Source organism: Semicossyphus pulcher, unplaced genomic scaffold, assembly GCF_022749685.1.
Source record: "Semicossyphus pulcher isolate SPU_LCO1_2020_fin unplaced genomic scaffold, fSemPul1.0.p SCAF_4, whole genome shotgun sequence".
Lineage (NCBI taxonomy): Eukaryota > Metazoa > Chordata > Actinopteri > Labriformes > Labridae > Semicossyphus > Semicossyphus pulcher.
Window position 1 is genome coordinate 7,032,465 of NW_027211715.1, and position 12,605 is coordinate 7,045,069.

General features: G+C 39.2%; 1 protein-coding gene across 1 annotated transcript; it reads left to right on the forward strand.

Moving 5' to 3' along the window:
- The first annotated feature begins 1,419 nt into the window (after positions 1–1,419).
- Positions 1,420–8,092, forward strand: scp2b (sterol carrier protein 2b). Its single transcript, XM_069680273.1, has 5 exons — positions 1,420–1,570; positions 2,332–2,422; positions 3,532–3,661; positions 3,906–3,985; positions 7,421–8,092. The coding sequence occupies exons 1-5, from the start codon at positions 1,548–1,550 to the stop codon at positions 7,514–7,516; spliced, it is 420 nt and encodes a 139-aa protein (XP_069536374.1). The 5' UTR covers positions 1,420–1,547; the 3' UTR covers positions 7,517–8,092.
- The last annotated feature ends 4,513 nt before the right edge of the window (positions 8,093–12,605 follow it).

Sequence of the window (12,605 nt, forward strand, 5' to 3'; positions counted from 1 at the left end):
ACACTACAGTTTGGTGGTTTTCTACTAAATGGGAAACGTAAAATTAAGACTATAACAGTGAGTCAAAACATCTTGTTGGTTCTGGGTCTTGTTGACCCAGTGGATGTCAAATGGTCTAAGCTGGGTCAACTATGAATCCAATGATTATTAAAGTGCATGCTTTTTTTTATGTTGTGTTTTTCTACAGTTTTAGACTTCTATTGGTTTCTTTTCATTTCACCATGAAAACCAGTGAGTCGCCTCTTTTAACTAGCTTCAATTTTGTTATTCATTACTATAAAAATCAGGTGTATTTAAGTCATTATCAGTGTAACATCACATTTGTGTGATAATGCAGTATTGATTTAAAATGTTGAACTGCCTTTGCTCACAAAAATGTAAACAGATTTGTGGGAGTTGAGATGGAATACTTTCCTTAAAAAAACGTTTTTGTTCTATCAAAGGCTGCCAGGAAAGGTAGAAAACAACAGATACAATCTAAAACACAGCATGATGGTTTAATTGTTGGCTGTCTGTTTTATGTAATAACATTAAGTTGTAGTGAATGTGCTAAAACGCCAGAACTATGGTCTTTTTAATCACGCTTAAAAAGGAGAACTTACTTTTATAGCGTATGATAAATTGTAGTATATCTATTTTTCCAAGTTAAGAACCCGCGCTCTGCTTGAATTACCAGCGCCACTTCAGCCAAAGTTTAGAAGTCAAGCAACATTTATCAGGGAAGTGATAAGAAGTTAGCAAGATCCCCTCAACAAATGCAAGCACTCGCTTGACCAGGAGGAAATCCCGCAGCATGCGTTGCTCCTGCTCCATTGGTACAGCGTCACCGCTCTGTGACCCACAGTGATCACAGACACAGACGTGCTCCAAAGACGGCAGTCTGTTTAACACACTACAAATAATAAATAGTTAATATTCATAATCTCAACCAAAGGGACAGGGGTGTGAATTACTTGAAATGACTAGATTGCACTCAGTTTTCTAATTTATCAACGCTCGACTTAATATTTTTCCACCGTTATTAAAAATAAATTCGTCATTGACGGAAGAACAATTAGATGAGATCACCCACTGCAGGCATTATGCACACGTGAACATGTTAAATTTGTTAAAGTTCCTTGTTTTCATTTGTCTATGATGTGCAGCACACTTAATAGTTCTGAACAGTGCTGTTGCATCAGCTGCATGGCTAATAAACACTAAGATCATAATGTATTAATTTCTCTCTCTGTGTTAGGATTTTTATGTTCTTAGGTTGGAAAAATGCATTTAAATCGGCGATCGGCAGATCTCATTATTAAAAAATCGGTAATCGTTATCGGCGCTAAAAATCCTGATCGGTGCATCATTAGCTGAATTCAGTCTATGGTTGAAATACAAATGAGGCACAGACGATTCTGAGCTATCTGGCATCGACACATCGAGTCTGAAGATCCGGGAGAATAGGAAGAAAGAAGGAAGTGAAGTTAGCAAACAGCACAGGCTAACTTACACCAGTGGGTTTGTTTAACCTGAGGCACTGTTTGTTCAAACGTTATTACAGTAAAATGCCTGAAATACAGACACGAAGGTAAGGACACCAGCTAAGCATTGTACCGTTTAGGAATTAAACGTTAAGTAACATGCTTTTGAATAATTCATTGAGGTCACCCTCGTTGTGCACGGTTAATATGTTAGCTATGAAATGTCATAAAAACAGCATGCTATGAATACGTTTAGGTACGACTCTTTCTCGTAACTTTAGCTCTTTGACACACTACTACAAGGCTTCAGCTAGCGCGCTAAACGTCTGTGTTACAGTATAATTAGCACAGAGTATGGTTTCAACTCCGTACAACTGTGATAATACTGCATACTTGAAAAGGTTTAGATATCCTCACCAACGGATGCTTGTGTACTAACTTTGTCATGCAGTGCCAGCTCTTTATCAGCTACACGTTAACTAACAGGTGCTTAAAGGTGTTAGATGGAGTGGCTGTTTATATGTTAAGATACAACGACTGAGAACCAGGCAATGAAGGTGTCAAATGTGGAGGCCACAGTGTTTAAGCCACCTACTTTCAGTTGCGGAGGCGATAATTAAGGGTGCTGTGTGTTGTTGTTTACCTCAGAGTTGATGACTAATTGGTGGTATTCACATGTTATATTGTGAAATTGACAATGGTAAACACTCACTGAGCTCCAGTGGTGAGATCCAAAAAACGATAAGCATGTTCCAACAAAAATATAAAAAGATACAAATACAATCAGATTGTTTTGTGTTTGACGAACATGTATTATTTGGTGCTTTGTTTCCTTACTTTCTCATTGTTATGCCTTCACCATGTCAAGGATTCAAGCCATTGACACCAGTGCCAGTGACGGACTGGAGGGGTTCAAGGCACATGCTGTGTTCCAGGAAATCAACAAGAAGCTCCAAGAGGTGATTACATGTCTTAGAATAGGGGACAATGTTTTTCATTACAGAGCTTAGACTTTATACTCTTGTCTTTAAGTTGAGTGGTTCTTTAAAAAGAAATATTTTTTGTTCATTTACATGTATCACAACTACTGTATACATCACTGTTTATGGAGATAACTCTGGAGCTGAATTAAAATCAATAATGTCTTCCTTCTCAATATTTACTGATTTATGGAATTAATTTACCTAAATACAAAAGTAGGACAAAGGATTCTCTTACTAAAGATAAACTCAGAATGCAGGATTTTAAATCTGTCTCACGACTTGCCTGACATATTACACTAAAACCATTTCTATAAGTATCCACACTGCTCTCTCATGTTGCCCTTTTTCTCATTGTTGACAAATCCTTTCATTACATAGACAGCCTATCCGGTGAGCTTGAGATGAATCCAATATGAAGTTTTTGAGGAAACCATTTGTGGGATTGAGTCAACCTAAGCTTAAAGTTATTTTTGTGCTATGAAATGACAGTTCGGATGTTACCCAAACATGCCAAGATGAGGCTGTAGGCCCACATTCACTAGAATTGTACTGAATTCAGTATCAAAAATTCCTCAGTTGTAGCCTAAAATAAGGTATTGGGTATAGGTGAGCAAGCCTGTCTATGCATTGCCCCGACACCTTCTTCATCGCTCCAAAACAATAAGCTACTCCGTGCTGCCACCATATTACTATATGACTGCCATTGGCTGCATAGCACTACTGTTTTAATGTGACTATGATTTACCCCATAACGATAGCAAACGATTGCACAGTTTTAGCAGAGTGTTTATTGTTAGTGAGAACAAGCAAAATGTGAGCAAATAAGAAACAGGTTACACTAAAATCTCTCCAGTAAAATAGAGATTTGAACAGTATACAAGCTTCCTTTTGTAGCACACAGGCTATTATACATAATATATACTGTATATATTTTTGCACTGGTATCGTGTCGGCACACTATCAGATGATATGCAGATGATAACATATACATCTCCTAAAACAATCAACAAAATTGGTACTACTTCTACAGTAACAGAGTTGCTGTAGTATTAATTGCACATGAAATCTCTGTGTCCCTCTGACAGGAAGGTGAGCAGTTTGTGAAGAAGATCGGGGGAGTGTTTGCCTTTAAAGTAAAAGATGGACCAAACGGGCAGGAGGCAACTTGGTTTGTGGATGTGAAGAACGGTAACGGCTGTGTTCACAATGACACCGGTAAGAATAACCCTGTGTCAGGGCTCTTTGTTCTGTCATATGACAGTGCAAACCTATATTGACATGTTGTCTCGTTAATATTCAACTAGAGTTTAAAGTCCAAGGCCTGTACTGACTGTTTTTCAACTTTATCTTTGTATAAATGTATTACACTTTCGCATTTATTGTAATTATCTTTTCGGAGTTATTACATTTATGCTCCAATTCCTGAATTTAGCGTTGCTTCTGTTTCTCTGCCCTGCAGCTAAGAAAGCAGATTGTACCATTTCCATGTCGGACACAGACTTGTTGGCTTTGATGACCGGGAAGATGAACCCACAGACTGTGAGTATTTGATCTGGGCGGGCTTTGAGTGGACTTGTTTGCTTGTGGTATCAGTGATGAATCTGACTCAGAAAAGGCACAAATGTGTCATTTACCCTAAATTCAAATGTGTGGGAGTATTTACAATCTACCTATCTCATCCTCAATGTCTGCTGCCATGGCTAACAAGAGAGCCAATGTCCACTGGTTGCACAGCCCTCTTAACTCCTCTCTGTTATCTTATCACGCAGGATCTATTTTTCTCCCAGAGCAGCTTTGAGACATAAAGTTCAATATCCATATTTAATTTACTCAGAGTTGATGCATTTTTAAAACTGATGACTTTGTCTTTGAGGACAGGTTCAAAGTTCTTCAGTTTGTCTAGAAACAACACCCAAATTATAATTGAAACAGTTTTCGGTTGCTGTAAACGACCTTCTTCTTGGCAATGAAGAGACCCCTTCCTAATACAATTCTATATTTAATATCAGGTTTCAGCAGTCTGACTTTGTCAGATCAAGTGGGAATCTCCTAAAATTACAGGCTTGTTAGTGTGAAAATTCCCCTTTTTATTTCCCAGGACACTGTTTTCCTGCTGGCTTGCTGTGTAAACACAGTAGGGAATTTTGTGCTAAGCTCCTGAGATAGCTGAAACACCATATAAGCTTCAAGTGAACTTAAGAATTTGTTAAATATGGCTGTGTCCTAAAGTTGGATGATTCACTTCAGAGTCTAAAAGCTCCTGAGTTGTATCACATCTCAACAATTTTTATGGCTGCTTCATTGTACACAGAGGGACACAGAAACTGCATTGCACTCTATACAGTTACAACGGAGTCATGTCTAAATATCACATAACTACAAAGCTGTGATGAAAAGTCAGAGGTGAGGAGATTGAGGGCAGAGCGACATGTTTCTGTTGGCTGCTCCAATTTCTCAGCTCAGCTGAATGTAAGCAAAATAAAGTAAGCTACCTCTGCAATAGACACGGTTACAACCTCCCTTGCAGCTGTCACCAGCCAGTCATGAGGGATGCTCCATGGTGGGCTAGGACTCTGTAACTGAACCTTTGGTGTAGCTGCTCTGCAGTCGCACTCGACTGAACTGGAGAAGTGAACTATTCATTTCTTATTCCTGTAAAAAAAGCTGTATATGGTCTTTCTCCAGCTCTGAAAAGTTACTACAGCTAAACTGGTGACTCAGATTAATCTATTTGAAAACAAATCTGATTCAGGTATTGGCCTGATTTTTAAACTTTTTGTGCCCCATCTTTTAGAGTGAAATCTTCTCAGTAGAGATCTCTTAACAGCCGTAATAAACAGGAAAAAATGACTATAAATAAAAATAGTTTAAAGCATCATATTAACATTACTTTTGTTATAGCATGTACAAAAATGTGCATAGTAGATCAATTGATACTCTGTTAATAAGTTTATTATTACATTCCTGTATAAAAAGGAGATAGTTAAAGCATATAGATTTTACTGTATATAAGATCCAGGTCATTACTAGCCTGTTTTCATACACTAAATTGTGTTTATGGTATTTTACAGTATCATACAGTATGTTATCAGTGTTATATTGGTGTAGAGGCTGAGTGACTTATGTAGTGGCCTCATGATTTTTTCCTGCAGTTTATGTCCCCTGCCTCAGCCAGTCTAAAGTTCTCCTAAAAAGTGGAACAGATGTATTTGCCAGTTGGACGTGGTACTAACATGATATTTTGTAAGAGCCTGGGTGAAGCTAAGAGGAAACACTGCACTGTGTCTTTACTGGCTGATTTTGCCAATTTACAGCCCTCAGCCAAGAGGCCATAAAGTCGTTGCTGTGCAGGGCAAAAACATAATACAGATTTCCTGTAAGCAGCATAAACAGGAGAGAGACATGACAAAACAGGACATATCTGAAGCATGAGTTTGAGACATTAAAGTGTGATCCATGTGCAAAAAAAGGAGAAAAGTCAGACAAAAACAACAAAACTTTCGAAAAAAATAAAATCAAAAGCACCGCCCAGTTAGTGACGCTTTGTCCGTCAGCCAGCAGTGGTCTGCCAGAGAGGGTAGGCGGAGCTAAGCGGCTGCTTTTCCGCTCTCTGCAAGTGTTGCGAGTAAACAGTAATCTACTATGGCTGAACAAACAAAGAAAAGATGGATGACTACAGATACAACTTCAAAAATAAGTGAAAATCCAAAGAAAAAGAAACAAACTGACGCTCAGATGAAGGCAAACAGTCTAAAAAGGAAAACGACCGTCAGCGAGGAAAATCAGGAGTTACTACCGGAGCCAACCTTGGACGTCACACATGCAACACTGTCTGGATATGTGGATATATATATATATTTATATATATGGAAGCGTTCTCCCGCAATTACCGTTTATTGTGATAGGGGCCCCCAAAGAGAACGAAACTGAGACATTCAAGATTACAACTTTAATATTGATGAAATCCCACATACATATACCTCCATGCTGCTGGAAATAAAACACCAAATATGTATTGATCCAAAGCTGAAGATAATCCCCAACTAATGCACTGTCTGCTCTGGCTGGAGCAACGTTGCTAAAAACTATGCAGAGTTGTAAAACCAGTCTACTCTTCTTTAGCAGGAACAAGTGTGCTTTGGACTGGGAGCTTCAATTAGATCCATATTTGGTTTTAATCTTTGTATTGTAACAGTTAGAAAAATAAAGAAATACTAATGTTGCCATTTGTTTCAAGATAAGTCTGAAATGCAGAAAACAGAGCTCTCAATTTCTCATTATTATTTGCACATCATTTTTCAGTGTGGAATTAATTAAACCTATCTCATCTTAATATTATTACCTGCTTTGTGTCCAATTTTTATCCATTTCTAAATTATTATGGCTAAATGAATCATGAGGCCTACTAAGGTCACTGTACTGGAAGTCTCTGCTATCAGTCAGTGTCCATTTACAGAGATTAAATGTATCAGGAATCCCCATTACAGCCATCAAACTGTGTTGGTGTCATGAAAGATAGCTGTGATTGTGGCAAACCTTTTATTTCTCACAGATTTTTAAGATAAAAATTTGGACAGGATGACTTTTTTTGTACGAACATGTAAAAAACAAATTAAAACGCTTTGTTTTTCCTTCTGAGAACTGAGGTAACAATGAAAGAATTCCTGCTCACTCAGTGGTCAAATTATTACCTCCTGATCTGATTTACCCTTTCATCTCTCTTTTTTTGCCCTCCAGTCCACAAGCATTCATTCCTCTAACCCTCCCCGCTCTGTGCCTGTGTGCCATGCAGTTTCCTGACATTTCATAAGCTGTTGTTGACGTTGCCCCACTTTCCCTGGGTTGAGTTAATCTCTCACGTTAACTCCTGTAACCAGCAGCATGTAGTTCTCTCTGATACAGACCCAACAGCACTTCAAATTCAGAACTGTCTGGATGATGATGATGATGATGTTGTTTTTCTCTGATTCACAGGCATTTTTCCAGGGCAAGCTGAAGATCACGGGGAACATGGGATTGGCCATGAAGCTTCAAAACTTACAGCTGCAGCCGGGCAAAGCCAAGCTGTAGATGAGACATTGGAGCTAGCTAACACTGAACAGAATTAACCATTAGGAAATTAAGTCTGGTTTCAGGTGAATGTTAAAGGTCTGTAAACATTCATGACACCGTTCTGAACCACTATGTCTCACTGACCAGCCAGGGGATTAGTCAGCAGCCCGGCTACTCTAACTGCAGAATAAGATAGATGGACATAAAATGAATTCTCTAACATTTCCCTCTTAGTACACCGGAGTACTGAGTACACTGGCGAGCTCCCGACTAATCCAGTTAATGTGCAGTTTTCAATTACTTCCTGTTCCTAATGAAATCTTTTGTTGAGTGTAATTTGTTTGGAGAACTTTACAGTAGATTAGTGGTGCAGATTCATGTCAATTTTTCCACAATCATGGACACAGCAGTCTAAGTGCCTCCTTGTCTCTGACTCACAGTTTGTGAAAAGGTTAACAGCCAATGTGAAATGAGAAATGTTTTTCACTGTGGCCGCCCAGCATTTTAAAAGAGGGGGGTTGTAATTTTTCTTCAGTACTACACTATTGTATGAATCTCCTGAAAGATTTCTAATAAATAAATGTCTTGCTGCGACGTTCATGGGTGGCCTTCACTTTAGTCTTTCTTTCTTTCTTTCTCAGTAATTGTATCAAGCACGCAGCCTTGGCTAATACATTGACTTAATGTTTCAAGTCATTTTGAAGACATAAACTAAAAAGCTGGACAGTTTATCTGTGAAACGACACATGGACCAGATGTAACAACATTACGGTTCTGTTTTATTTAAGATGGCGCCTCATGACTTTAATGATCAAATGTAATGGTGAGTTTATGGATGTTAAAATGGAAATATCGGCCAGATGTCCTAACATAAGCGACACTGTTTATTCAGTGTGAAAGAGTAGAAGTTAAACTCACACGGTCACACTTCTCCCAGCTCCGCAGGAAATTAAAACACACAAATGAGTCTTCTTGCACAATTAAGGGGTCTGGTATGAAGCTATATTAGCGTGACCTTCCACAATAATGGCCCTCTGTTCAGACGCGACAGCACTTGGATGTCACTGTCAGCTGGCTGGGTCTGCGTATGTTCCCCCTCTGGAGGACCTTGCACTTTTCCAGCTCTGCAGCGACCTGCTTCCAGACTGCCACGCTGTAGTTTTTCCTGTGTAAATGGAGGAGCATGGCTGAAAGACAAATCTGTTAACTAGCTCTGACCCAGATTCCACTGCAGCGTTGGCTCGGCTCTTGTAGTTCTCTGGGTCTTACTCTGCAGTCACAGTGAGGTTATTTCATTGGTCCCTACTGACTGCTGTCATGTACTCATGAGATTTCACAAGTGTTACATCCTATGCTTCCTTATTAGAAATGTTGGACTGTTTGCATCTGACATTTATTGGAAACATGCTGAACAAGTTGAATCATGTCATAAATGCTCTTATCTTAATTTAAAATGCAAACAAGAAAAATTAAAAAGATTTCTCGTTTATTATAAGATGGTGGTTAGCGCTGTTGCCTCACAGGCTTAAGGTTCCTGGTTCGAATCCCAGTTCGGACATGGAGGGCCTTTCTGTGTGGAGTTTGTGTGTTCTTCCCGTGCATGCGCTGGTTCCTTTCAGGTACTCTGGCTTCCTCCCACAGTCCAAAGACATGCTCGTTAGCTTCATTGGTGACTCTTAATTGCCCGTTGGTGTGAGCGTGAAAATCAAAGGTTGTCTGTGTCTATGTGTCAGCCCTGTGATTGACTGGCGATCAGTCTAGGTTGTACCCCGCCTCTCGCCCAATGACAGGCAGGGACAGGCTCCAGCCCCACCCCCTACAGGATAAGCAGTATAGATCATGAATGGATGGATGGATTTGGACACCAAATGGGTTCATGTTCTGGAGCAACTTTGTTTGTCTGGGCGATAACCTGGATGATGTCACAGTGATGTCATCTGCGTTATCTAGACCAAACTATAACAGAAAGCTTGTTGTTCACACTGCACATTTTAAAGATGTTCACCAGGTAGGGAGGGTCTATGAAAAATGCTCTTAAAGTAAGTTGCACTATGGGAAATGTTTGTAAGACGTTGTAAAAGGCTCAGCAAAAATCAGTGTAGTGGCCCTTTAAGAGGGAAAGTAACATTTTTTCGTCCATGTGCATGACTCTGTTTGTTCTTTTGTCACTCTGACCCGGTGTTTGCTACTTTTGAGTAGTTATGTAACACAGCAGTGATTCAGGTTGTATGCAGGTTATAACAATTATCTCATGCAGGATGTGCTGTGATGTCTGCTTCCAGAAACCCAGAGGTTTGGAAAATGAACTGGGTACTTTGGTACAGCCATAACACTGAATAAACTTCTCGCTATTGATGCAACAAAAAGGGAAAAAAAACAATAGGAATATATAACATTCAGTAATACAAACCTATAGAGCAAGCTGTTAATGCTTTTTGGTTTAACATTGATGCCTGAGAGAACAGCAGCAGCACACTCACTGGTTTGAACTTTAGGCCGTGTTTTGAAGTCTGCTTTTTCATGAGACAAGACAGCTGCCCTTTAAAGAACAATACTCAGTGGAAAAAGTTTCAAGAATAGAGATGAAAAGTATTAGTTCATAAGACGCAGGCAGCTGTGTGCAGAGACAGCAGGAAACATCCCAGCTGTAATTGATAGAATGTGTAAACAAAACATTTTCATGCTTGGTCTGTTTGATTACGTGTCCTCGCTTTAACACAGTGGGGCAGAAGTTCTCATTTTCTCCTTAAAAATCGAGATCAAAGATTATAAGAGTCCCTACTGATCTGTGTAACAGCTTATATGATCTATGCTGTTCTGTGCTGCGTCCTGGATAATGACATGAAACATGAGGAGCTGCAACCTGTTGTAAACTTTTGTAAAATGAATTTGTTGGAGAATGTTGTCTGAACATGTTCCACTGAATCAGTGGAAACTTGTTAAAAACACGTTGCTGTGTCCAGAGCCCCTCTAAGGGGAAAACAGCCTGCCAAAAATATGATGAGTAATAACAAGAGCATGGATCAGAGTGCGTCTGCTCCAATTTCAAGGAGGTCTGTGTCTCTCTTAGCCTGAAAACAGCGGATCAGCAGGCATGTGATTAGTAAGTGAGACTCCTAAAACCCCAACAGACCCGCTAACCGCAAGTGACCCAGAATCTTCAACTGGAGTTCAAGCATCCATCATTGTCTTCACGCTTGTCTGCACTCGATGGCTTCTGCTCCAGCAGGCCACTTCTAGAAGATTCACCACAATTGCTCAGGATTCACTAAGTCCAGATGCACTTGATAAAAAAACATTTTCAATTTTAAAAGACTAGATATGAAACTCTGAAAATCACTGGCGAAGGAGCAGATTGTATAGATGTTCCTAAAAGGACCTTGGTGAGTCACATTTGTATGCTGAGTGAAATTAAAGGCAGCTTTCACACCTCCATCTCTAATTGAGAGAGCATTCAGAGCATTCAAATGTGGCAGCTAAAAGCATGGAAATATAAAAACATGACAGCTCCCTAAAAGTGAAGCCAAAACATTTCCAGCGCCCCCTGCTGCCTGTCTGCAGTACAGATCATAAAGCCCGCCTCCTCCATGTTAACAGATGGGACATGAGTCAAATTATAAAATAAAAAAAACACGGCAATATAATTTTTTCTCAAACATGGTTACTGTCATTATAGTTAGTTATTATCATGCTGATTTTAAGTTTTTTTTAATTAGTTATTTGATGCTGTAAAAAGGATGACTGACAGCTCTGACAAAGACGGCTCTTGCAGCCGATCTGTTCCGGATTAGCAGAGTGGAGGACGAACGGCGAGTGGAACCTAACTAAAACAATTTAGTTTCCATATCTGTGAACGTCTGCTTCAGACCAACACAAAGAAGCTGTTTTGCTGTTAAATATGCCAATGTGTGGGTTCTTTGTCGTTTTTCGGTAAGTTACGTGTGTTTTGGTTAGCAGAAGTGGCTACGGCGGCTCCACCCGCCAATCTCTACTGCACAGCTCTGGCTTCAAATGACGTCACCATTGCAACATGGCAGCGTCTGTCACAGGGGCTTTTTTGGCATCAAGTCAATACAATGAGAGCAGATGGAGACACGTTGTCCATCTATATATATACAGTCATTGATGGAAACATTGGAACAGTATTAAAAGTTATAGGCAACCAGTTGCTTTTAGGGAAATTCATAGAAAAGTGACAGGAAATTAAAAATTAAGAACACTTAATACAAAGTGTTACCTTTTTTCAATGTCAGTTCTAAATTGGCTGTGAAAATATGCAGGGGTCCTTTAAAGCTGCATCCCTACAAGCTACAAGTTAAATTACCGTAAACAGTAGGCTATTTAGATAGAAATGTTATAATGCCTTAGATAATATATATTTTAATGTTTTAATTAATTTACATATAGAACATACTTTATAAGTTAAAAATGCATGCTGCCCTCTGCCTTTTTGGATATTAAACTATAAAATGTGTTTTTCCAACTGTCTTGTTCATTTGCTATTCAAACTGAATATCCCAGATTTTAGCCACTTTAATTGGGTATTTTTTTCATTTAACCAGTAGTAAAGACTCAATCAGAAAGCAGTTTTTACCTTTAGCTGAGGCTAGCTGTGGTTAGCTCACCAGCTAGCTTTTACTCGATATAGGCCTACCGCTCTTTCTCTAACCTTAGCTATGTGTTTGATAGCTGTAGTGTATCGTAACATTATGCATATTATGAAGTTTATCCAAATTTTACAGGCTGTTTTCATGGACACTAAAGTTAGCATAAAGACTGGCAACTGGTTAGCCTGTTGTTAGCCTGAGGTTGCTAGGAAGTCATTGGTGACAGAAGCATATGAAATTCTCAGCCAGTAACCACACAAATTGATGTTTTTATTATCTTTTGGTACAGATTGAACAAACAACATGTAGGCTACATGCTAATGAGAGCGCTTTATATGTGTTGGTATTTTGTACTCTGCAGTGTCAGACTGGCTGTTTTCCCTTGTTTTCAGTTAAGCTAAGCTAACTGAGGACAAGTAGTTTTCCCAAAATATTAAACTATAGCATGTAAAACTCACAATTACTGTTGCATAGGATTTTATGGTACAGTATTACTTTAA